At 43.1% G+C, this 27,611-nt stretch overlaps 1 protein-coding gene across 2 annotated transcripts in view; it reads left to right on the top strand.

Moving 5' to 3' along the window:
* CLUH (clustered mitochondria homolog) overlaps positions 1-27,611 on the top strand; it is a 662,807-nt gene that overhangs the window by 441,698 nt on the left and 193,498 nt on the right. For both annotated transcript variants that reach the window (XM_044054416.1, XM_044054415.1), the window contains exons 16-17: positions 15,941-16,185; positions 19,304-19,388. In XM_044054416.1, the coding sequence (XP_043910351.1) occupies positions 15,941-16,185; positions 19,304-19,388 (330 nt within the window). The remainder of the gene's footprint in view (positions 1-15,940; positions 16,186-19,303; positions 19,389-27,611) is intronic.

Below are 27,611 nucleotides of genomic sequence, written 5' to 3'. Positions count from 1 at the left end.
GAGAGCCTTGTCCTTCTCTACAGTATAGGGGGGTCTAGTGCTAAGGTTTATTAGTGCTTGCTATGAGTTTTGAGCAAGTGCCGAGATGAGAAGTGAATGGTTTGAGTGCTTAAGTTGAAAGTTTGTCTAGTTCCAAGGGAAAAATTGAAGAGTACACTTTGTGGAGCCGGGAGTAGTTATACCCTAGCTAACCAGCGCACAAAACCACACAAATGCAGGTTTTATAGCAGGGAAACAAAAGACATAGAAATTAGCCCAAAATGGCCAATAAACTACTAATTTCTGGGCTGAAACCACTCCTCCAGGGACAGATAGGCTGCTCAAAGCTCCCTCTCTCACAGTGAACAGAGAAACTTCCTTCTATCCAAGTAAGGTATGGGCTAACACAGAAACTTGTAACACAGCCCTGAATTCAGCACTAACCTGAAAACCGGACTGTACTAGCTTAGAAAGGCGGGAAAACAAGTATATTTTTTGTTTGTTCTTTGTTTTTGTTTTTTTTTCAGAAAATAAAGCAGATGCAATCAAAAAACACTTTAAATGTACAGAAATGGCTATCACACTTGAGTGTGTAGCCTACAACAGTTAAACAGGTGATTTAAAAACAAAAATGACTTTGTTAAAGTGCAGGCAGTAAAATAAGTACAATATGTAGCTGAAACAAGCTTTTTAAATCACAGAAACTCTAGAAAATTGGCGTTTTAGGTGGAATTAGCTAAAGGCAGCAAGAAAATGCAGAAAAATGATACTTAATCACTCCAAAGTCTCTCATTTGTGTCTCTGCTGCTGTAGAACTCTGCTGGGCACCAGGCAGGAGCTTGCTGAGCTGTATAAATAGTTGTAAGTTTATGGTCTGACTTAACTTGGGAAGAATAGACCAGAGGAATAGTACATGCAGGTGCTACATTTGTGGGGGCCAGATCTAGACTGCTTCCTCTGGTAGGTTTATCAGTGTTCTCTTCCAAGGAGTTTTTAATCAATTCCAAGAACTTCTGGGAAGCCCCTACTTTGAATGTATAGATGCTGAAGTTAATTATTGGGTAATCTGTCCCCTAAATAATGGATTTCTTGTTAATGGGGAGTTCTCCAAATAGTTTCAGTTGTTTATCATGGTTGTATAGGAGAGCCTCAAGATCAGGTATTTTGTCATCAATACTTCTTGGCTTGATTTAAGCCACTATAATGTGGTCCATATTGGGGGTTGAAATTGCTACATTGGAATGTTCATTACCAGACGTCCTAAAAAAGCACACACTGTAGGGGCTGCAAAGGCTTTATCCAGTATGTGAAAACCTTTTAATGAGAGGTGCAGGCCATCCTTTGCAGAGCAAGATGGGCTATCGGTTATCTTGTCCCATACTGACACGTATTGGATTCCCCTAGAATGACACCAACCAGTCAGTCAGTTGTAGAAGTCAGTTGTATATATTTTGGGACCTGTGCATCCCTCTTGGTGAGGGAAGTGTTCCACTTGGGACAAGAGTATTACCTGTATTTGTCACATGCTTGCAAAGTTCTGACATGTCTCTCTCTATGTCCCACAGAGGTTTGCATCCCAGCTCATTCGTTCCCATAAGGGCAACCACCACCACCACAATGCTGTAATCATATTTACCCTGGGAAAAAGGTCTGTAGGGTCCTTGTAATGTTAGTGATACTGGCATCTAAAGGGCAGCTGACGGTAACCCTCTCCTTGTCTGTACCTTATAATTAGAGAATCTGTCTGCCCAGCAGATGAGTCCCCAATCACTAAGGCATTTTTGGTAGTGTTTAGGAGCACATGATTAGGAACAGTGTGTTTTTCTGTGATTTAATGCTGTAAGTGTGCATGAAGAAGATGAGTTGGAAAAGTTCTGCAGAGACCTGTTCTTACTAATTCAAGGAGGCTTTGGTAAAGATTTTAACTTGCTCAGAGTATGGCATTTTTTTATTCGATGCCCTGCTGCCAACCATCAGATCCCAAGTGATCTACTAGCCCTTTCATGGGGCAAGAGCGGTTTCCAGTCCATACATTCTCTATTATGTAAGAGACCATTCTGGCAGCCATTAGAGCATGTTGTAGACTCATCCTAAACCCACCCCCGGATAATGATATGGGCTCTGTCACAGCAGAGTGCCAGCCTGTGGCCTTGATACAGTGGTATGCCCACTCCTTGACATGACTCTGAAGGGCTAATGCAGTAACTGGGGCAGACCCAGCCATGTTTCCCTTCCCCTCACAGGCTTGTTCCCAGAGGAGCGGCCAGTGCCACTCCCCTGGAGTAACATCTCACCCCAGGGGAAGAAGCCACCACAGCCCTCCCTCCCAGGTGAACTTGTTGATGTAATTTGTGCATCTCTTGCTCACCCCGTCCCAGCTCTTGCAGCTTCCTAAGACATTAGTCTGTCTGTGGTCATCAGGGTTGCATTCAGGGTTTTTTTTCCCTATGCTCCACAGAGACCACTAAGTGTATGGCATTTCATTGTGATTTTATTGAGAATTTTATGGAGGTGTGTTTAAGGGTGTGTGTATGATGCTTGCGGTGCATTGTTTAAGTGAATGGGTTGCCTCTGCATTAGTTGTATATTTTTATCTTTCACGGAGTTATTGTGTTAAGTAAAAGTTTATCAGCAAGTATAATGCAGTTTCTAAACTCCCTAAAGACACCAGTTGCTAAGAGGCTGACATTTGAAGAGCAGGAAATTGACTGACCTTTCATAATGTACAGTGCTTCAAGTATGGAGAAGTACACGGGTGAGGTAAATGTGACTAAGTAGCTTAATTTGATTCACTTTTTGAAGTGCACAGATTAAACTGTTTTCAGGAGATAAGTATGTTAATTATAGATTGTAGAAAAGTGTAAGGCTAAACCATTTGAAGGAGTAGGTGGCTTTATAGGGATGTACGCTGGAATGTGTATTTGCATTTAGTAAGATAACGAAGAGAGCAATTGGGGGGCTTGAGAGGTGAAGACTACAGCAGGTTGCTTTAATAAAAGCAGCTACCTGGGTTTCAGAACTACTACGTGCAAGTGACCAGTGCCTATTGGCAGATAGGCCACTGACATGGTTCTATAAACAGAGAGTGCCGCTAGTCTTAATTAGTAGTGGAGCAGTGGCTCAAGGTGTTGAATGTCATCACATAGAGCAACTTGGGAGCCCCATTGAGAGGTGCAGAAAACAAACTCAAAAATGTTTTTGATAATAATACAGATATTTTGTGATTGCATCCCCTAGCATCTGTTCCACAGAGTAGCCTTCCCTTTCACCCCAGCCTAGTTATGGTACTACATTGTAACCCCAATGCTCATTGTACAGCCCAGCAGAGGAATGATTCATTTAAAACAAGTGTCTGGGAGTAAATAAAAAGTCTCTGTAGTCAGCAGCAGATAGCAGTTCTACTTGTAAATTGCCTCCAAGGGGGGAGGGTGGCCTAATGGTTAAGGTGTTTGCCCTACAAACACAAGGTGCAGGGTTTGAGTCTCACAAGTGATAATTGGCTAGGCTTAAAATTACTCGCAAGGGCAGTTAGCTTAGTACTAACCTATGAACCTATAAACAGTCAGAACTCTTGAACTGGCCTAGTACTGTCTTTTGTCAAAAAAATAAGATTTAATTATAACTGCTAGCAAAAATTGTGCAAGTGTTAACTGGAATCTATTAAAATAAGGGCTTACAAGACCTTAAGTACTTAACCCAGTTGTTGCAGCGAAGCAAAAAGGAGAAGCTTCTGTGAAGCAAATTACTCTTTTATTCTTCGATTACTGCTGTGATATTTACAACTTAAACTGCTGCTAATATTGTTCCGCATCGGGTATTTGCTATTGGCATTTTATGATACACTTAAAGGAAAGCATTTATACTGCCTCTACACCTCTGCTCTGTTTCTGCTGGGATTTTTGGTGCCAGTTGTCCCAGCGTTTGATTGAATAATAAGTAGGACTGATGAAGACAAATAGCTTAATCTGATAAAAATAATTTAAACTGATAAAACGAACACTGACAGAAAGCAGAGAAAGTAACAAGGTGCTGTTATCCAGTTAATGTGAGATTTTGAAACCAGCAGCAGCAGATTGGTTCGAAGGCAAGCAGATCTTTTTACTCATGGGTTGGGTGATGTAGGCTGAGAGCAAGTTTTCAGTGTGCGAAGGTCATTGTGGTGTGCTTATTCTTTAAACTTTTTATTCTAGGATAATTCCTCTCTGGGTTAGAAGGTTGAAAGTAAATAAGTGCCCATGGCTTTAAACTATGACTTGACCTAACAACATTGAAATATGTAATCTTAATGACTTGCATAGTATCTATCAGAACTACCTTATGCACGAGAAAAAACAAACGATAGCAACTAAATAAGGCAATTGTTATATGTCCTAAACAGATGTTGCTGGGAAGTCATTCAGGACTCTCTTGTAAGGCCTTCAAGGACATGTCTGGAGAAGTTACATATCCCAGAAGTAAGTGCTTTGAAAATATGAGCTGTGTTCTCACCATTGCACCCAATTTTTTTTTTAACCTGGGCAGACCTCTTATAGCCGAACTCTTGGCAGATGTATTTAATCTCATGATTGTGAAGCCCTAGGCGTGACTGCGTGCGTGTGTGTGCCTTCTGTGGAAGGTTGGGTGCCGGGCTGGTAACTCGACACCATAAAACTCCACTGCCAATCATGAGCAGACAGGTGATCCGCTGTGGCAACCCCTAACTGGCAAAAGCCGAAAGAAGAAGAAAAATTGTGAAGATAGTCTTGCCACCTGCATTTAAACTTGTATTTATTTTCTTACAGCCCAATGTCTGTGGCACATCTTTATTGCAGGATGGAACAACAATCCTCTGTTTTTTAACAAAATTGCTTGAGGTGTGTATATAACCAGTTCCTGGAATGCCAGCAGGATTTGCTGACACAGGTAGTTTACAAGTGTCACTGATTCATTTTATCCAGTGTGAAGAAAAGACTTCTTGCTGGAACTGTTTTGGTTAATTTGAAAAGGGTGTTGTATCTCCAGAATGATTTAATATTTCTTTGTGCATTTTTCCGGGAATTTTATTGATACAATTATTTTAAAAAAAAAAATTGGCCAGGACTGTTCTAAAAGCAAAACGGCAGCTGCTCAAATATATCAGTTTGGTTTGTGCAGCTTTCTTTTGATTACAGTTCTCCACAACTGCCACACTTTTCATATCATATCTGATATGCGTTTTGCTAGAATCATGTAACCTCCCCAAGACCAGGGAAGAAATTTGGTTTGAAAAAGATCTATAGATGCTGTGGTCCATCCCCCATTACTGCTAGGACTAAGGCAAAAGGCATCTGAGCTGCTAGTCACCCCTGTTTTCCCTAGACTGCTTTGCACCTCCCTGTATCCCATAATGCACCACAGAGCCTTACTCCTTCATCTCCTCATTGTTTTGCAAAGTGCTTATTGACCTCGCTAAGTGTACCAGGTTGCAGTTTCAGTTTAGTATGATAATGATTCTAAGCAAGTTTCTTTTAGATGGGTGCTTGTAGTAGTAATTACTTTTCTGAGCTATCTGGTTTGAAAGTTAAGGATTTTCCTGCCAGAAAGTTAATTTTTCTGTTTTGACTCAGGCCAGCTGAATAATTTTAACTTTTATTCCCATTCAAAGGAAAAAAAATGTTTGTTAATGTTTGACCTTGCTACACATTGAGTTCCTTATTGAGCAAAAACTCAATCCTTAAGTTTAACTCACTGATGTTGGATTTCCCAATCTGTGTTTTCTACAGGAGGTCACCTCTGTTGTGAAGCATCAAGCATTCCTTTCTTTGAGATTTTCCCTTTTTTCATGTTTGGGTGACTGTTGAGTTGGCATAAGTTTAGGGGGTGTAGGGAGCTTGCCTCTCATGTGGTGGGTGCAGAGGTCTTCCCCCTTGCTTAAAATATTTACATTTTAATTTCTTCTGTGGGTTTTTCAGTAGCGCCTTTTGTGTATCAGACCCCAGAGACTAGCATCAGACTACGTGTACACCTCTTTTGGCAACACACTGTCATCCTCTGTGTAAAGAGTGCAGGTGATCTAGGTCTGGAGAGGTTAAACATCAAGGTGATTGTACTAAGGCCACAGGAGAGGCATGTCGGGTCACGTTGGAAAGGTAGCTTAAAAAAGTCACACCGCAGTGGAGAGAATCCGTCAAGTGCACTGATCATGCCAGAGGTGCTAAAAGTAAAAGAATGAACAGTTCTGGTCACTTCTGTGTCATTAGTATACTAATTTGCTCACTGTTCAAGTAAGCATACCAGCTGCAGCTTTGTGGAAAAGGCCACCGAGAGGATTAATTACATACTTTGGGCTCTCACTTCTAAGATATGTGCATGTGTCCTTCTGGTATAATGCTGATGAAAAAAACTGATGCAAACCTGGTTGTTAAAAAGGAGAAATTCAGGCAGCTAGCAATAAGCATGAAACAGTTATGCAGAAATGTTCAGTAATGCTTTTAGTTCATATCTGTGTTGGGTGTTTCTTTGTTAAAGGTGGTAACCTGTGTTAACTGTTCGGTATGTATAGGTGCTTCCTAACAAAAAAATTGTATCTCTTTATGTACTTTCCCCATGTTTTGTATGCAGCATCTTTAGTTGCATACTTGAGACTTGTGCTGCAGAACAAACAACGTTTATTTTGGAAGGGACAGTGGCATGGTGCACATATCTAAAATGCTGCCTGTTATCTGATTCTTAGAAATTTTGCAGTTGTGTTGTAGATCACTCCATTCTTGAAGTCCCAGTCAGTCATGTTGTATCAGTCTCCTGGTGGGGGGGGGGCATACCTTTGATGCCTCAAGTAGTGTAAAAAGAAACTGAAGAGAACTATCTTATAGAGAAACTTGTTTGTTTGTCTTTCGGCTTTTCCCGGTTAGGGGTCACCACAGCGGAACTCCGTTCCGCTAATGATTGTCAGTAAATTTTAATGAACGCCGAGGTGCCAGCTCAACGTTCAACCTTCAGTGAAGGCACGCCCATTTACGCATGTCTTTCGAACGCCCACCCAACCGCGGGGAGGACATGCAGACTCCACACAGAAGACACTCCCTGCACTGCACTCCAGCCGAGAATCGAACGGGAGAACCTCTTGCTGTGAGGCAACAGTGCTACTGCTGCACCACCGCAGAACTATCTCATAGAGAAACTAAGAAATTAATTTTGCATAATTTAAATGTAAAGCAAGTGAGGCACCACAGGGTCAGTCAGAAGCTATTAATTTAATAGCCAGCATAACAGACTAAATGAGGCACAAGTGACAGAAAATCACATTTTATACATTTTTAGTTAACGGTTACACCCATCTCTAAAGGCTCTGCCTAGTAAAGTCCAGATTGGGTGATGCCATTCTTGCGTTGGGTTATGCCATTCTTACTGTGACTTTCATAATGACTTTGCAATTTATCTTAGTGATGAAGGACGTTGTTCTCTCAACTTTCAAGCAGCTTTATGATTAAAAACAAACTTAGATAAATATAGTAGGATGCATCCAACTGTTTAGAAGCCTGTGTTACAAAATGTATCTTGGAAATCACATTGTTGTGATTTACACAACCTATAAACCAGACTATATGGTAGTTTTACACAGTAAGTCAGATTAAAATAAAATGAAAGTTGTTATATGCTTTGTATCAGTGCTGCTGTTTGAACATAATAAAATGATATTATTAAATCAACATTTTAATGTAGTGTTATGCATATTGACATTGATGTGATCTTATCCAAATTCTACATAAAATGGCATTCAAGAAAACAAAACTGATTCAGCAGATGAAGGGTATGACTTTTTCAGGTTATATGTGTAGAACTGTCTAAATTAGAGCCCTAAACAACAGGTGCATAGCTTGCAAAATAGTATATTTAGTAGAAGGAACAACTGAAAATAATGCATACATTTTAAGGGCTTGGGGGCAACATTCTGAATAGATTTGTCCATTTTTCTAAATGTCAGATGGTTAGGGGGTAGGAAAATAAGAGTCTGTAAGTACAAAATAGAATTTTATTGGCTATATCCTAGCAGTAGAAGGCTCATATAAAATAGTTAACACCTTTAATGTTCCATCTTGTCAGCAGGACCTTGTGGTTCTGTACAGGCCTGTTGTTGTGGCAATTTAATTATCCCTATTTCTACTTTTCATTTACAAAAACTAGGCTGAGGAAACAGAATGGATATATTCATGTAGTAAATCAAAGATATTGCAATGCAAAAGTAAAATAAAACTGTAAGAAGGATTCTGTATTTCTGTAAATCAAAATGTGATACTGTGATAACCTGGTCATGACCCAGCTTGTGACACCTTTAGGTAATTACAAATCTCTCCATCTCTGGGCTCAGAGCTCACATTCTTACTTTTAGGTTAAACATGAAATGCATACTTTTGTTTACCATACACAAGACGGCTCTGTCTTAAGTTAACATTAAACGTACATTTCAGTATTGTTTTGTTTTCTGTAAGCAAAAGTATTTTGTATACTACCTGCATAAGACCTCTCGATGTACACATCAGTCAAAACTGACATTGAAACTGTCCTTCTGGGATGGGATTTGAATAAAATACAAAAACTAACTCATGACTGTATGTCTTAGAGGGAGAGGAAGGGATGTGCATGTTTTAATTTAATATGTAAATATCAAGTGTACAAGACCACAGTTGTCAAGCTTGAGCACTGTTCTGGCCACATGAGAGAAACTTTGTGTGCATGTTCATCTCCTTTGTCCTTGATTTCAATTGCACCCTTAAATAGAACTCTGTCTGATGGGGTTTTGCTTCACCAGTTGCCTCTTTTCTAAGGCCCCAAACTGTTAACAAGTATTATGTCGTAACAATGTGGGCTGAAAGCAGCAAGAGCAACCAAACTGGTCTGGAGCAGAATGCCTTAAGATGTTTTGTTGAAATAGGGATGTTATGTAGTCCAATCTCACCTACATTCTTACCTGTGGGTTCAGAGCCGAACCTCGGCTCTGACTCAGCCGTACTCTAGCTCGAAGTCTTCAATTGGCTTGTGGCTAAGAGGTATCCTGTGCTGCAACACGCCTATCCCCAGATCTCGTTTGCCACTCGTACAGCTCGGACGTGGTCTCGCTCTTGGCCGTGGCAAAGTACAATTTTTCGATTTATTTTTCAATATAGTAGCTCCAAAAGCTATTTTCATAGCTAGTGTGTGTGTTTTGCTTCTTTTGGTTGTGTGACCGGTTCTGTTGAAACTTTCTTGGTATCCCGTTTTCTTCTTTGGTGTTTACGGGCTAGGCCTCCCCTGTTTTTGTGTAGCAGACCTGTTAGTGGGTTTTTTGTTGTGTGACTGTTTTTGGTGCCCTTATTCCCTGGGCTAGGCCCATTTAACTTGGAGAACCTAGTCCGCCCTGTGGTTATCCCGTGGTCTCTAGGCCATTTAAGTTAGAGGCTCTAGTTTCCCGTGCTCTATCTTGGTTAGTTTTGGTTACTTTGATGAAGGTGTCCCTACTGTTTTTCCCTGTGTATGTATAGCATGTCCAAGGATTCTAAAGAACACAGGCCTTCAGGCTTTAAAAAGTGTGTCAGATGTAATAGTAAGATGTCTTTGACGGATGGGCACTCTGTGTGCGTGTATTGCTTGGGGCCTATTCATCTACAAGAATCCTGCTTGTTCTGCCACGCTTTCGGTCCCCGTTAGCTGCAAGAGAGGAAGAACAAGATTATTTTAAAAGGATTGCTGAAACCTTCCTTTGAAGAAGACTTGGAGAGGTCTTCTAGTTCCAGATCCTCTCCTTCCAAACCGGACAAAAAAACAGACAAAAAAATCCTCAAAGGAAACGCTCTCCAGCTCCATCAGTTTCCTCGGAGCCACCAGAGAAAATCACTAGAATTACAGTTGCTTCTTCGGCTCCACTGGCTTCGGGGCCAACCGAAGGCAGTGTATCTATCATGTCGACATCGGCTCCCAATTTATTGGAGCCGGTGATGGATTTATCAGTTCGGAGCCAGTCTCCAGTTTTTCGACCGGTTTCTCCGACTCGCAGGTCTCCCCCTGCAGGGAGATCCAGATGCCCGACCGTGTCCTCTAGGTTCTCTAGGACCCTTTCCGATGACCATGTCGATTAGAGTGGTGAGGAAACAGCTCCAGTTATCGGTGCTGGCTAAATCGCTTTCGGCTTCGGCCCAGTCAGCTTTTGAGCCCATCCTCCCTTCATCTTTGGCTGTTCCTCCTCTGAACCTTTCTTCGGAGCCAGAGCTGTGATTTCTGTCGGATGAGGCGAGGTTGGTTCCAGTAGCCCCTTTTGGCATCTCGGCTCTGATCTGTGCTCCGACCCCGCCGGCGCCGTCCACGGGGTCCAGGATTCACAGTTTGTTCAGAACCGAGAGGGAGGCCTCGGGTCGATCTTTGGCTCAGAGTCTTCCTCTTGGTGCTTCGGCTCAGGTGAGCGTGGACCCGACATCGGCTTCGGATCTCATCTCCTTGGCGCCGATGGCTACTACTGTATTTTCCATGGTTAGTCGACCTTCGGAGCCAGGGGGATCCACTTTCAAGGTCATGAGGAGTGTGCTGGACAGGTCGTCAGCTGCATCTTATGCCACCGACACTCTTCCCCCTCCAGCACTAATATCAGTCTCAGATCACCCTCTATCCAGGGACAAGCAGAGACCTAAGGCCTCAGGATACGTCCATGAGTGGTCCCCAGCTTTCTGAGGCCTCCCCAGATTTTTTTACCTGAAGCCCCCCAGAAAGAGAATGTGCAAGAGGAAGCACATTGACTCCCAAGATGAGTCTCTCACGTCTGACACCGACCTCGAGGAGTCAGAGGGATCCCCCAAGTCCCCCCCCCCCCCGATAAAGAATTCCTTACAAAAGGTGTTCCAGTAGATGGCCACGATGGTGGCAGCAGCCACCAAGAAGGAACTTGCAGAAACTTCATCTACCGTCCATCCTCCTAACAAGGAGTCCAGGGCTATGAACAGGTATGGGAAGCGTGTGTTCTCTTCAGCGACCTTTACACTGCGGTCGCTGAACTATTTGTTGCATTTTACACGGCTCCATAGAGATCTCCTAAAAGAGCTGGGAGATTCTCTACAGGGTAACGTTTCTGATGCTGTGGCTCAGAAGGTCAATACTCAGATGTCTACCCTAAATTCTATTACCAACTCCTCCGTGAGGCTGATCTCTTACGCAGCTAACTGAGCGAGCAGGGCTGTGGGTTCCAGAGTCTCTCTTAGGAGACGCTCCTGGATGCGCTTGTATAACTTCGTGGAGGCTTTCAAGTCTACCTTCACCAACTTTGACGGTTCATCCTTATTTGAAACCAAAGGTGAAGGACACTCTCACTAGGTGCTAGCAGGAAGGAAAAACCCTGTCTGCCATGGGAGTCCATTTTTCCATGCCTTCTAGACCTTGTCCCAAGGGCCAGAAGGGTGGAAAAATGTGGTTCAGAAAGTCGCAGAGGTTTTTTCATGACGCACAGTGTAATTCCTCCTCCAGAGGCAGAGGAGGGGGTGGAAATTCAGGTAGATGCCACCCTAGAGGCAGAGGAGATCCGCATAACCAGGGGGACCGCAATTCCTTTTGTGGTTTTCCCTACCAGCACTCCTGAGGGGAGGAATGACTGTGCGTCTCTGGAGCCAGTCGGGGGTCGCATTTCTCTATACCCAGAAGCCTGGCGAGACATCACCCAAGACGAGTAGGTATTAGAGATAATTTCCAGAGGTTATCGTATTCCCCTTCTTTCTTATCCCCCTCCAAACAAAAGAATCCCAGACATTCCACCCAGTCAAAGGGATTCTGCAACTTTAGAAGTACAAAAGTTGCTGTCAAAGGGAGCCATCCAGCCTATCCCCTCAGACCAAGTAGGATTAGGGACTTACTCAGGATTCTTTTTGGTGCCGAAACGAACAGGGGACCTGAGACCCATTTTGGATCTCAGCCATTTGAACCTTCATTTAGAGAAGTCCACATTCCGCATGGTCACATTACAGTCGGTTCTCCCATTATTAGGGAAGGATATGTGGATGTGTTCCATCGACCTCAAGGATGCTTACTACCATATCAAAATGGACAGAGCATCCAGAAGTCACGCTTCCGGCTGGGAGCCAGTCATTTTCAGTTTCGCACCCTGCCTTTTGGTCTCACCACAGCCCCCAGGGTGTTCACCAAATGCATGGCAGTGGTAACGGCTCACTTCAGATGTCAGGGATTCCAAGTGTTTCTGTACCTGGATGACTGGCTCCTGTCTGCCACCACCAGGCATCTACTACTACAGACCAGGGACGCCATTATTGCACTGTGCTAAAATCTGGGAAATACTTTGAATTGGGAAAAGTCTGCCTTGTTGCCCTTGCAGTGTGTTACCTTTATGGCCGCCAAATTAGACACGGTGCTCATGAGGGTTTTCCTACCAGAAGAGAGAATTCAGGTTTTACAGCAGCAGGTCTACGCTTTGCCACCACTGAAGAAGGTCAAGGCAAAAGTGGTAGTCAAGTTGTTAGGGACCATGGCTGCCTCGATTATGCTAGTTCCTCTTGCAAGACTACACATAAGGCTTCTTCAGTGGCTACTTTTTGCCCAGTGGACTCTACAGCATCTCCCGCTCTCCCATCTTATTTTGATTACAGACAGGTGCAAGCAGGATCTGCGCTGGTGGCTTCAGACTAGCAATCTCAATACGGGTATGCCTTTCGTTGTTCCTTCTCTGGTTGCCACGGTGAAAATGGATGCCTTCCAGATCGGATGGGGGGCATATCTCGGCAGGACAGTCCAAGGCACGTGGCAAGAACACGAGATCCATTTCCATATCGGTATTTTAGAGATGAGAGCGGTGCTATTAGCATTGCAAGCACTTAGACTTTCTTCCTCATGGGACAATTGCAATCCACTCGGACAACATGTCAGTGATATGGTATCTGAACAAACAGGGAGGAACCAGGTCATATCCCCTTTGCAGAGAGGCACTTCGAGTGTGGCAGTGGGCAGTATCTTCCCAGCTTTTTCTAGTGGCAACGCACATACCAGAGAAGTCCAGTGTGATTGCCGACAGGCTGAGCAGAGCTATTCTGATGCCTCACGAGTGGTCCCTGAGTGAACAAGTGGCGGAATGGATTTTCCACAGATGAGGTCAGCCTTGCTGCGATCTATTTGCTGGCCCCATCAATGCCAAATGCAGTAGATACTTCACCCTTATCCTCCCGAAGGGGGGGAGGCACCCAGGGACGCTCTAGTTCACAATTGGCCCTCCGGTCTTCTCTATGCCTTCCCTCCAATCCCCCTGATAATGAAGGTTATTCAGAAAGCACAATCCTTGGGAAGCAAAATGATACTGATTGCACCACACTGGCCTCGTCAGATGTGGTTTCCTTTTCTCCACCCTTATCTAATGGACAATCAGTGGATTCTAGACCTAGAGCCAGATCTGTTGACCCGTGTCAGGGCAGTTCCACCCCTCCATTCAGACACTCCGGTTGACAGCATGGCTGCTCCAATTCCGTCCCTAGTCAGGCTTCATGATTTTTCACCGGAGGTGGTTCATATTCTGTCTTCCTCCCACAAGCCTTCTACTAGGAAGATTTATTCCAGTAAGTGGAAGAGATTCTCCATTTGGGGTTATGAAAATCAGATTGATCCCCATACAGCTCCCATTTCATCAGTTTTAGAATTTCTTTCTGAACTGTTCAGCCAGTGATCAGCTGCGGCAACTGTCAAAGTGCAGTTTGCAGCCATTTCTACTTTTTATGTTGCTATTGAACCCAATCTAATGGTGCACAGACTTTGTAGGGCTTTTCTGAAAGGGACTATGCTATTTTGACCTCCAGTCTTTGATCCTGTAATGCCATGGGACCTTAATTTTGTGTTACAGCGGCTTACCTCGCCTCCTTTTGAGCCCGCGGCAACCTGTGACATTAAATTTTTGTCTTGGAAGACTATTTTTTTGATGGCCATCACTTCGGCTAGGCGGTTTTCTGAACTCCAAGCTTTATCAGTTCAGCCCCCTTACTTGGTATTTCACAAGGATAGGGTTTCGCTAAGACCTAATCCTTCCTTTATGCCTAAGGTTGCTTCGGTGGTCAACCTCAACCAGTCCATTGAGCTGCCTGTATTTTTCCCTGAATTCTCTAACAGGGCAGAATTTAAGTTTCATCAGCTAGATGTCCACAGACAATTGCGTTTTTGTTTACATAGAAAAAAAGATATTAGGAAATCTGATCAACTCTTTGTCTCGTTTTCAGACAATAGATTCGGGACTCCAGTTTCTAAAGTAACTCTGTCCAGATGGATTTCTAGTTGCATTTCCTTTATCTATACTTCAAATGGCAAAGAATTACCCTTTAAAGTGAAGGCTCATTCTGCACGTTCAGTGTCTACCTCTACTGCTTTTCAGGCTAGGATGTCTATGGATGATATTTGTGCTGCAGCCACTTGGGCATCTCCTCACACCTTTATTAGTCACTACAAATTGGATTGGATATCTAGAGGCAGATCCTCCTTTGGTTCCACAGTGCTCAGGAGTATTTTCCAGTGAGCCACATAAGGTTTAGGTGCTAGGGACGCTGTCCCACAGGTGAGAATGTAGGCAAGATTGGACTGCATAACCGCAAGAAGTTATGTACTCACCATAATGTTCGATGTATGTAGTCCATCTTGCCTCACATTCTTACTAACCCACCCACCTACCCCCTCCTGGAGGACCTATAGGTCAAGTCTCTGTTTTCAGCACTCCTTCTTGATGTGTTGAGTTGGTTCTTCCTCTCAGTGTGTTGGTATGTGTGTATGTGAGTTTGCAGCAAACAAGATCTGGGGATCGGCACATTGCAGCATGGGATACCTCTTAGCCACGAGCCAATTGAAGACTTCGAGATAGAGTATGGCCAAGTCGGAGCCGAGGTTCGGCTCCGAACCCACGAGTAAGAATGTGAGGCGAGATGGACTACAGACATTGAACGTTATGGTGAGCACATAACTTCTTGTTTTAGCTCCTGACCATGACATCAGCTACCTGAGTTTGACAGCTGTTCAGGTCATTGGAAGAGCCAGTCTGGTAGTTGTGTTGAGGTGACCACAGGACTGCTCCCTCTCTAGGAGATCATATTTTCCTACACTGCACTACTAAACTGTAAAAGCTGGGAGATTGGTAGTATATAGGGATAGTATAATATTGTATATGCTAACCCTGTCAGCATGGGTAGCCTGGAGGAAGTGCACGAGTGTATACTGTGATAAGCTGAGTAGTGCCATTATGTAAGAAGAGGGTGGCTGACATATGGTTGTAGTAGGGTCACAAAAGATAACGTTCCTATGTCTCCAAATAATTTTGACTGTATTCTACATATCCCATTCATGCTAACATTAGTTAAGTCTGAAGTTCACAGAAAGACCACAAATTGACCCTATAGGTCATTGGTGACAGAAGGGGGAAGGTACGGTAAGCAGCCTGTTTGTCTGGGTGGAAAAAATTAAAATAATTTTATAGTTTTAAAAGGCCTAACTTAAGATGAAAGCACTTTCCTAACTTGAGGTCAGTCTTTTTTTTCCTACGTTTATGTAAACTGAAAAGCTTGTTTTCATGCAAATTTTTTGTTGGACATTGTGTAAAGAAAGCACTACATGGAAGGAACTATGACTTCAGATATTGTTCTTGTTTAATATTCTTTTTAGCATGTCGCCAGATCTTTAAATATTATTTGTAGAAATTCTTGCCATTCTGCACGAAAATGGATTACACATTTTAACTATAATACAGTACATATTTTGATTTACTAAAGTAAGCTAAATAAGCTCTACCAAATTTTCACTGAAGCTAAAGCCTTCAGGGTGTATGCCTCAGTGGAGCATGTGACTCATCTGTTCTGGAGGCTGCAGTAATTCCAAGTATGTCCATTTGCCAAGCCCTTCTTTTGTGATGCTGCTAGAACAGTATATGAGATTATTCTTGTGTTTTCAGACAAAGTAAACTTAAGTTGTTTAGTCTTTACTGTATAAATATTTGTTAACTTTTCACATAATTTTTCAGGGGATAGAATTATCTGGCCTTTCTGCTGCTATTAGCCATTTCCTAAATTGCTTCTTAAGTTCGTTCCCAAATCCTGTTGCTCACCTACCAGCAGATGAATTGGTATCCAGGAAGAAGAAGAACAAGAGAAAGAATAAGAATTTGGGCACCGCAGATAACACTTCATGGTCCAACCTCACACCACAGGATTTATGGAAAAACATAGTCAGTGAAACAAAGAGCTACTATGATTATCCTCTGGAATGGTAAGTTTTGGTAGTCATTATACATAAGCATTCAGGTAAAGACACCAGTATCGTGCATAGAAAATAAATGTGTAACTGCAGTGTATGTTGGATTTAAACTGTCAAGACCCAGAGTAAACTATTTTTGATTTATTTACAATCAGCTCATAATGAGCAGGAAGTGTTTGTCAGGTGCACAGTTAAACAAAACTAGAGGTTGGCTTGTACTAAATACATAGTGTTCAAAGTTTAGTGCATTGACTTTTTGTGTTTTCCTCTTGTGTGGCGAGCATTGATTCCTTCTGTCTAGGCCCTGCCATCTATGACATGACATTACAACTCTGGTACAAATTCCTGTTGACTATGAGCAGGTTCTTTTACCTCTCCAAATGTAGCAAGAGCTGAACAATAGTCAGGAGCTTTGCAAGCTAAGTTGGACCTGCAGAGATGGAGGGAAAATGATGTTAAATTGCTGCAGGCCATGATTTCAGTTTAATTAAAATTTTTATTGTGTCATTCTGACTTGTTAATTTCAGTATATCCCATTTAAAATGTCTAAACTAATGTTGCACTGTGGTATAGTAGGATAAAGCCCTGACTCTGACCCAGGTTTTGTTAGCGTCTCGGGCTCTGGAAGATCCAGGATAGGGGAGTAGTAGGAGTGTGAGTAGTAAATGCTGGTTTGCCTACTCCTTGGGGGGGGGACTAGTCATCTGGTGCCTGGTGGCTGTTTCAATGCATACAAGTGGAGGCTTGCAAGTAAAACTGTCATAACTGGAGCCATGGTAATGGTTCACTAAACTGTTGATGGCAGCCTTCAATACCATGTAGGTGCGAGCACTCACATGTAGGAGGAGGAGAGCATTGTGGGTCTTCACGATGACATGGGAGTCCACATCAGCCCCCAAGAGGTGGGGTTAGGGCCCAGTAGGAAAAATCCTGATGTGGCTGTATGAATAATTGCTTCTGTGATTGTTTTTCTTTCTCAGGGAAGCAAAATGAGCTGATTAAATGCTGAGGGTTGATGGTCAGCAGGAAGATGGGGACAAGAAGCATAAAAATGTAAACCAACATCAGGACAGGATCATACATCCGGCATTCAATGTTTGCGTTTTGCCCTCCTTATTTTTATAATACATTCACACCCAGATATCAGTCACCCCATTTGATCTTCAGAAAATGAGTGTAGTCAAGATTAAGGCTCTATACATCACTTTGACATTTACGTGATTTGGAATTTCATCTTCAGCTTCTAGTATTCACAATACATAATGCAGGTCTCATTTGTATTGTAGCAGTCATTTACAGTGAGTAGCAAGGCACATTTCTCATTTGCATAATTTCTCATAACTAACGTACTGTTGCTCCTTACCAGTATTTTTTTACTGTTATAGAGCCTTGCCAGTAATTTTCTGCAGTATTCATAAAGTGAGCATTTTGCAGAAAATGTTGTGTGATTCATTCCACAAATGCAGTTTGCACATTAAGAACAATATACCTAGTTTATGTGATTGTTATCCAGTTTCCAGTCACCAGCATAGGACTATTCAGAGCCCATTTCAAAGTATTATAGCTGAGAAGAATAGTTTGAAAAGATGTGGCCCAGTGCAGAACCATGTAGGACGTCACTGGTGGTCCTTCTCAGGACAGACAAGTAACTCCTGACCATGACTTTATTTCCTAATGCTTAAGAACTGCTTTACCCACTGAATTACCTGTGGATTCACATTTAATACTTTTTTGTCGCTCATTCCTTTATGTTGAGTAGTGCTGTATGTTTTGATAAGGATGAGATAAGCAGTACTCATTCAGACCCTCATCAGGTGCTTTTACCTGTTCAAATAATGCTATAAAATTCAAAGGCCAAAATCTCTTCTTAATGAGCCCATTTTGTTCCATTTTAAAAGAAGTCTGTCACCCTTAATGCATGCTGGGCACTTCTTTAGTATATGTTTATAGGTTCATAAGTGTTTACTGTGCTAACTACCACAAGGGCCTTTTTCAGCCTAGCCATGCATCCCAAATCTTTGACATGTTCTGGTACCCTTTATAAGTATAATCTGGATCTTCGTAGAGGAACCATGTACCATGTCTGTTAGACATAGGTGCCAAACCAGGGATGAATTTCCTGTTTCTCCATCAAGTTGTCCAAGTTGCACTTGAATTGGGTTAGGGAAAAGCTCTGCTTCACATGGATGGGGAGTCTGCTCTAGAGAAGAGGTAGTCTTTGGGATACATACCTGTCTGTCAAGCAGGTCCTATTTATATCGCAAGCACAGTTTAAGTCTTTAGAACAGGTAATTCTGGTGAACATAAAATGTTATGTATTTGTATTAACATCATTATTTTGGCTACTGTTGGGCCTATTTTTAAGGTATTCTTGATATTTCAGTGATAGATACTTGATGAAATTTAACTGATTCCTATGTCTATAATACATTAATGCACTTGGAGTTTGATTTTGATGGCTACTTTTGCACGTAACACCAATATCAGAATACCCTCCAGTTGTGCCAAACAGTCTAGAGACCGCAAGAGTACACTGACATTTGAGCAGGTTCAACTTGCATGAGTGCAAACACTAAATGCTGGTAATAGTATGACTGGACCTCTGTGGGACTAGTTACCATGAAATGACACAGAAGCTGATTATTATGAATGTATCTTTCTGGAAACGGCCACTGTGAAGTGGCACAGAGATTAGTGCTACTTAACCAGCATGAGCATATAAGGACCTCTGTAGGACCTGCTGCCACAATGTGGCACAGAGCCTTCATGACTAATACTAGCAGTGCTGTACATGGACCTCTGTGGACTAACTACTGTGATGTACAAAGCCTTATCACAGTTTTCCCATAGAATTAGTGTAGTAAAGAAAACAGATCCATTGTATTTGTTGCTTTAACAAAAAGGTTTAAAATTCATTTTTATGGATGGTGTTAGTGCAAAAGACCTCACAAAATTTGTAATCTGGCCAGTAGCTTTACTCCAAGAGAGACAAGGAAACTTGTAATATACTTTACTTGTTGGAATATGATTTATACTTTTTTTTTTTGCTGTTTCACTGACCGAGCGTTCAGATGTATGTTTGAGCCTTTTCATTGGTTAGGAGTTTGAATTTACATGTTTTTTGTTTCAGTGACCATGTTGACCAGGCTGTGGAGAACTATGGTCTGCAGAAAGTCACCATTCTCAGGGAGTTTTCAGTCAAAACCGGTATTCAGGTAAGCACAGGACAAACGTTGAATGTAAATACATTGCATTTTAAAAACATGGAATTTGCAGTGGTGCTGCCCATAAGAGCAGACAGATGAAGTAATATACATTACATAACATGCCATACTTGACAGCCTTATTCCAGAATGAACCTGGCTCATTCAAAGAGAAGGGCAGCCAGTATGCAACAACTGAGGAACTCCGACTAGGCAGTCATAAGGCAGCTGTTCTCTGTAGAAATGCTCCATGTCACCTCTTCGGTATAGCTGTTTCACTTTGAGCAGAGAGTTGATGGAAAATGGAAGTACATGGTTAACAAAGTTAAGGTCACTGTAATATAACACAATTTATTTTCCGTAGCACATGCGATAAAGTGGACATCCGGGAGAATTCCTTTATGAGCCTATAAATGGTATAACATCTGTGAAAGAAATGTGTTTAAGATCAAAGCCTACATTTCAGCTTTTAAACAAAACTTTATGGTTCAGTTTCAGGACTTGTTTTGTCAGTAGGCAGCTAGTTTTCAATAAGTTAAATATTTTAATTGAAAGAATGTAATTATCTTTCTGAAAGGACAAAATTATTTTTGTTCTCTCTTAAACTGGTTTATTTTGTTATGGAAGCAGCACAGTGTGTGATGAGATAACTGTGTGTATTTTGGCTGTTACACCTATACAGCACTATAAAACAAAAAAAACTCCAAAATTTGAAAACCCTAAACTGTTAATTACAAAAAAAGGACGCAAAGTTTTGGGGATAAAATCCTTCCTCAGGGCTAATAACACAATTTATATAAAACCTAAACACAACACATGATTATAGCCAACCAAAAGGTAATCTCTAGCAATTAAAACAAAGTACAGCTGTGTAAAATCTTACCATAACTGTAGATGTACTTGCCTTTACCACTGCAGTATTCCTTATGAATGGGATTCCCTGCCATGAGGCCCACCGTCCGGACAGTTTACAAAAGTCTACCATTGCTTTAAGGTACGCTGAACATCACCTGCACATTCCTTGCATCGGGTAGGGCATAAACATGACATTCGGGCATGCCATCCTCAGAACTGATTGCCCCAGAAGGATCAGCAGTCCCTGGAAATTCAAGGAGAACCTGTACATCCAGTAAGGAAAAAGGACCAGGGGGGTGGAGGGGAGGGAGTGAATATTGCAGCGGTGAAGGTGGGGACAGCTACCGTTATGGTAAGATTTTAAACAACTATACTATGTCCTTACATTCATGGCTGCAGTATTCCTTATGAATGGGAGAGTGCCAAAGTTCAAGAAGAAACTTGGAAGGAGGAAGAAGCAGAGAGCCCTCCAAGAAGCAGTGAAGAATGGCAGCAGCAAAACCAGTTGTAACTCTGAAGATACCATCCAACTGGTAATGCTTGGTAAAGGTATACACAGAAGTCTGGGTAGCAGCCGCAAGAATAGAACTAGTGTCTAAGCCTTTGAAAAAAGCACCAGAAAGAGCCACAGCTCTGGTGGAATGAGCCTCTACTGAAGAAGAAAGGCTGGCACCATGAAAAGTGTAACAAAAGAAAATGGCCTTTGAAATCTCAGTGGAAATAGCTTGCTCAGAAACAGCCAAACCTAAAGACCTAGGATGAAAGGAAACAAATAACTGGTTAGATTTTCTGATAGCTTTAGCTTTATCCAAATAATATCCGAGCTGTCTATGCACATCTAAGGTATGCAACACCCTCTTACTGTCAGATTGCAGAGAGGAGAAAAAGGTAAGCAAATTAATAGACTGATTAAGTGACAACTCATTAACCACCTTGAGCATGAAAGAATGATTAGTACACAAGGACATCCTGTCCTCATGAAATATCAAAAAAGGTTGACAAGCCATAAGGGCTTGCAACACAAGACACCCATCTGGCAGAAGTAAGAGCTAACAAAAGAACAGTCTTCCAAGAACAACGTTGCAAGGAAGCTGAAACAGCAGGCTCAAAAGGAGCCAGAGTTAATTTTTCCAGAACAAAATTAAGATCCCAGGGAGGAGGAACAGGCTTCCTGGGAGGTCCAATATTAAGGACACCTTTAAGAAATTGCTTAGCCTCAAATCTAGAAGCTAATGGGGAAGTTAAAGGCAAACAAGCAGAAAGAGCCACTAAGTGGGCCTTAATAGAAGAATAGGCCAAACCAGCATTGATCAACTCACACAAGTAAGAGAGAACCAAAGGAACAGCCACAGAAAGTGGGTCCAGGTCATGAGAAAGACCCCAAATGGAAAACCTTTTCCATTTAGATAAGTTGGATTTCCTGGTAGTAGGTTTCCTGGCCTCCTGCAGGACCTGCAGCATGTCCTTAGAAAAAAGTGTCTATGAGGAATCAAAACCCTATCACCCACAGTGTCATTTGAAGAGTGGGCAGGTAGGGATGGATGAGAGACCCCTTGTCTTGTGTGAGGAGATCACTCTGTGAAGTAACTTGTGATTATTGCCCCTGGCTAGATGCAGAAGTAGAGGGAACCAGTGCTGTCACAGCCAAAAGGGAGTCACCAACAAGAGTTTGGGAGCATCCTGTTGAATCTTGAACAGGACTTTCGTAATAAGAGGAAGGGGAGGGAATGCATAAAGAAATATCCCCTTCCAAAAAAAGGAGAGGGCATCCACTTTCCATCCAGAGGATCTGGGACTGTGGCACAAACCAGAGGAAGTTGACTTTTCAGAGGGGAGACAGAGATCTACTTGAAGTACCCCACTGGTGAACAGTGTCCAGAAACACATCCTTGTGAAGCATCCATTCGTGGGATTGAGTGAAGGACCTGCTCAGATTGTCTGCCACAACGTTCCAATCTGAAGGAATGTAAACTGCCTGAAGAGACTCAATATTGGATAGCCAGATCCCATACCAGAAGTGCCACCCGGCAAAGACAGTAAGATTCCGTACCCCCCTGTTTTGTTATACTGCATGACTGTGGTATTGTCTGTGAATACCTTGAGAGGCCCTGCAGAGAAGAGAGGATGAAAGGCTTGAAGAGCCAGCATAAGAGCCCTCATCTCTTTGATATTAATGTGCTCCTTCTACTGATGAGGCGACCACACTCCCTGATACCCTTAGGGAGCCAAACGTTGCTCCCCAACCCACATCTGAAGCATCTGTGAACAGATTATGAGAGGGAAGAGGAGGCTGAAAAGGGAGCCCTGGGTTCAGAGACTACTGCTGAATCCACCACAGAAGTTTTTTCTTGAGACACAGGAAAAGAGGAACAGGAAGGTCTAGAGGATGCGCATGCTGAAACCACATTGACTTCAGAAACAACTGGAACTTCCTCGTGTGGAGTTTGGCCAGAAGGAGCATCGAAATGGTGGAAGCCATGAACCCAAGAGTTCTCAAACTCCCTGGCTGCAATGGAGACCAGGGGAAGAAGAGTTTGAAAGAAAGAAATGAGTTAATGCCTTTGGAGGAGGCAGGGATGCCAGCACTGGCACTGTTTGAAACCTGCAACCCAGAAAGACATGATCCTGATAAGGAGTCTGGGAAGACTTTTTGAAGTTTATTGTGAACCCCTGGCTCTGAAGAGAAATGGTAAAATGAAGATTTTGCAAAAGGACCTCTGGAGAAGATGCCTGAATCAGCAGGTCATCCAAATAAGGAAAGATTTGGATCCCTTGAAGCTTGCAAAAAGCAACCACAGGAGTTAGGTATTTGGTGAACACCCTTGGGGCAGTAGAAAGGCCAAAGGGCAAAGTACTGAAAATGCCAGGAAGCAAAAGAGAAATGCAAAACTCTCCTGAAAAGAAGATGGATCGGAATATGGAGATAAGCATCCTTGAGGTCCAGAGTCTCAAGAAAGGCCTGAGGGAGCAAGAGAGGAAAAAGGAACTGAAGGGACAACATCTGAAAGGAGGGCACCTTCAGAAAGGTGTTTAGATGGGAGAGGTCTAGAATAGGTCTCCAAGTACCTTCTTTTCTGGGCATAAGAAATATTCTTGAATAAAACCCTATCCCCCTTTGGGACGCAGGCACCTCTTGAATAGTACCCTGAGACAAGAGGTCTCGAAGAACCTCTGGGGGAGAGAGGAAGCTGTTCCCGAGGAGGCTAAAGAATGCCCATAAAAGGAGGGTGGGAAATCCAGACCATGAAGTACCCTTGCCGAATGATTGACAGAACCCAAAAATCTTGGGTGATTCAGAGCCAAACGGGGAAGAGAAAGTGGAATGTGGCTGGGAACAGGTGGAGTAAGACGGCACATGGTTTGTCAGGAAAAGAAGGCTTAGGAATCCCTGCCCGTCTGAGTGGCCTTACCAGGAGGGGGTCCATTTTACTACCCTTTTTACCTTTAGAAGGACGGTGAGACTGCCTACGAACAAAGGCTTGCTTAGAAGGGTAGTTTCGCTGAAATTTAGGCATAGGCGAAAAGCTCCAGTAAAGCCTTCCCCTTGTCCTGAAGAGAATTAAATTAACCAGCAGCCGCTTCACCAAACAAGCGTATTATCCAGAGGAGCAGCTGTCAACTTAGCCTTAATATCATTGGGCAAAGATTGAAGCCAAAGCCAGGAATATCTGGCATCTGCTGCATCATAACTACATTTGATAGAATGACAAACTACTTGAGAGGAAGTCCCAAGCAAGGAATGAGCAGAAGATTTACTCTGAGTCTGGACCAGAAAGAATCTGACAAACCTGAGGAAGAAGAGCCAAGACATACATAGAGATATGGGTCTGGGAGTTAATAGCCCTAAAAGCTAGGGTAGCTGAAGTATAAACCTATCCATGGTTCTACTGTCCTTGTCAGAAGGCAGTAACTGGGACAAAGGAAGCAATTGAGATAGCTTATCAGAGGCTACAGACACCACAGAGGGGTCAGCAGCAGGACATTTAAACAAAAAGGAACAATTCTCAACCACCCTGTAAAACCTATCTGACTTCCTGAGAGCAGGGAGCAACGAATCTGGCGCTTTAGAGGTAGTGGAAAAAGCATCCAGTAAACCTGGCAAGACAGGAGGAATGGCCACAGGTTTAGCAGATTCCATCTGCAGTAACTCATAGTACCTCTTATGGATATCCGAAATGTGTGCACAATCCCACTTAAAAATTCCATCATCCTAGAGACAGTGTCTCCAAAGGAAATTTCCTCAGACGAATTATCTAGATTATGAGAATCCTCCTTCTCTGACCCATATTCTAAAGAAGAAATCTGAGTAGAATAAGCAAGGGAGTCATCATCAGAATGCACCTTAGAAGAATGCAGTTTCTCTGCCTCTTTTAGGGGAAGAGGAGGACCAAGGAGGAGCAGGAACTGAAACCCCTTGAGGAAGCCGCAGTGACAGTAAAGCATTAAACAACCCCTGAGTAAAGGCCTGCCACTCCCGTTGTGGATCCCTTGGAGCAGAAGAAACGGGATTAGTTTTATGTTTCTTTTTTAAGGGAACAGCCGTCCTAAAAACCTGAGAAGGGACAGACTCGGGACGGCATTCCACAGCTGCAGTAGGAATCTCTTCCCTAAAGAGAAACTGCGGAACCTCTCTAGACCCCTCAGAAAAGGTCAACAGTGGTTCCCTCTGAATGCTCAAAATGCTTGCCTGTAAAGCCTCGTCAGACATGCTGTCTACCAGATCCTCACTGGCCTCCTACCCAGATGAAGTAGAAGAGTCTGACAAAACAACCGGGTGAGCCTCCGGGTTCATAATAACCTCAAGAGAACCTCCCGGCAGAGGTTGGACAGTGGAAGATTCCAGTCTTACCTTCTGCACCTTCTTCCCTGATGGTTGACCCTTGGGGCAGGAAGTTCCATCCATGGTACCTGCAGCAAGAAGCTTAAGATGCTGGTTCTCAAGATATAAGGAAAGGGACAAAAGTCTACTATGAAGAGTCTTGGTATAAACGCCTGACAAATTGAACAAGACGTATGGTCATGAGCAGCACCTAGGCAGAAAAAAACACTTATCATGGCGGTCTTTATGGGGAACCAGTCTCCCACACTGGCATTTACTCTTCCTGGATGACATTAATCCCAAACAGCACAAAACAAACAGAAAAAGTAACCAAAAACCCAACTGGGTACTTATCTGCAACTGTGAGGACTCCAGCAAACAGGAGTAAGCACAGGAATGTCAACAAACAGAAAAACGGTAAAAAAAAAAACAGACTAAGGTAACAAACTGACAGTAAAACAGCATTCAGACTGGTGGCAAAGAAGATATTCTTCGTGTTTCACTGTTGCAGTCATCATGTGTGGGTTATCCCTCAGCCGGCCTGAATACCAGAGTCAATGTTTTTCTGTTTCGGCTGCTGTTGCTTGCTGACTGACGTCAGATTGTCAGTGCTGTAAAGCAAGGCAGCCAACGCCATTACATCAGTCTTTCTTGCTGTAGAGCCTGTAGCAGAAACAGTTTGCAAGTGTGCTGGTCGGTCGCTACCAAAGTTTGAATTACAGCTGAAAATGTCTAAAGCGAAGTACCCCGTTGGGGATCCTTTTTTTCTTGCACTAACCGATGTCCGAAAAAGTTAACAATTGTCTCACCTGTGGAAAGCAAATCCACACCCAAGACTTCCAGTCATACTGTGTCACTTGTTTAGGCCCAGACCACGACGTCCCCAGTTGCCGGTTCTTTGCCCTCTTTAATGCTAGAACAATTCGTCATAGAGCTCTTATTGTAGTCGGTATTTTCGTTTTCCATCTTCGCATTCCGAAATGGCGTCCATCAGCCAACAATCCGTAGACGTTCCAGAAAAATATTAAGGTAAAGATAGAGACAGACCACACAAGGCTAAGCCTTTCTGACGACTCTACTGTTAAGCAGGTCATCAGTTCTCAGGAATTCAGTGAGGCACTTTCACAGCCCTGATGCCTGATCCGATACCTTTGCAGGCCTCCGAGACCCTTTTGGAGTCCGGTATGCCGCAGAAATCTTCATCTTCCGAGTCTTTGTTGTCTCTGCCTCGGTTGTGTCTGGAGCCATGACGCAGGCACCGGCTTCCAAGGAGGTTTTTCGCACTACCAAATCTAGACAAAAAAAACACGTCTTCTCATCTGACTACCATTTCTCTCAGACCGATGCATACTCTTAGGCATAGACGCAAGGCCACTCCTAGGAACTCTACTTGTAGCCACCATCTTACTCCTGCTCTACCACCCCAGGCTCAAATGCTTAAAATGGCGGAGGATCTCATCTCCCTTATCAGGGGTAGTCAGGCCACAACTTCTAAAAGGAAAAGAGACCCTTCTCCTGAAATATTAACAGAACAGGATTCCCAGGAGTCTGATTATTCAGATTTTGAAGAGGAACAACAACCTCTGACTGCTTATGAGGATTCAGGTGCAGAGGAATCCATTCCTTCTGTCTCCCCACCTGAAGATCTTTCCTTTGGCAAAACCCTTCACACCCTCAGGGAACATTTCCACTGGGAATCCCAGGACTTCCCTCAGTCTAAGAAAAGACTAAGAGTTTCTAGACCTGCCGCAGCAGACCATTGGCCACCCCCCCCCCCCCATCTTAGAGGTGGTGGATGATGTCTTCCATGAATCCAGCTTAGCACCTGACGCACTCCCACCTCCTCCCAGTAAACCTGACTGGTATTAGAGTACTGGATTCTCACAAATACCTGTACAGAAATCCTGCTGCAGACCCAGTGGTCATTACACAGGGTCAAAAGGAGCTAAGGCTAGTTCTGCAAAGAATCCTATTCCTTCTGACAAGGATTCCAGAGCTCTAGACAGATGGGGTAAAAAAGTATACACCTCTGCAACCTTAGCTATTGGAGCACTCAGCTGTCAGTTCCACATATTAAAATATCAACAACACACTTTGGAACTATTAAAGCAAAAGATTTCAGCCTTTTCTGACTGTGCCAATTCGAAAGAGTTAGTAGATTTACTGCACTCTACTTGTCAAGTGGCCAAACTCTCATTACACTGTGGATATGACACCCTAGAAGCCTCAAGCAGGGCAGCAGTGTCAGGATCTGTCATTAGGAGACGTGCATGGTTGAAGGAACAGCCTTTTCCCCCCATTCATGTCAATGTCATGAGAATCATGTCAAATCTAAATTAATTGATGCACCCTTGGATAAGGACCGCTTGTTTGGAGTAAAAGCTGAAGAGGTGCTTAAAAAGATGGAAGCCAAAGCAAAATCTATGCAAACGGTAAAAGATTTCTTTCAGGTACAAGCTCCTAGGTCCAGCAGGAATTTTCCCTCAAAACACTGATCCTTTCCTGCACCTAGTAGACTGGGGCAAGGTAAGCCCCACAGGGACAGACCACCCAGGCTCCTA

Source organism: Protopterus annectens, chromosome 13.part0 (genome assembly GCF_019279795.1).
Source record: "Protopterus annectens isolate FY-2018-M chromosome 13.part0, PAN1.0, whole genome shotgun sequence".
Lineage (NCBI taxonomy): Eukaryota > Metazoa > Chordata > Ceratodontiformes > Protopteridae > Protopterus > Protopterus annectens.
Note: the sequence above shows the minus strand (reverse complement) of the source record. Positions and strands in the feature narration are given on the sequence as shown.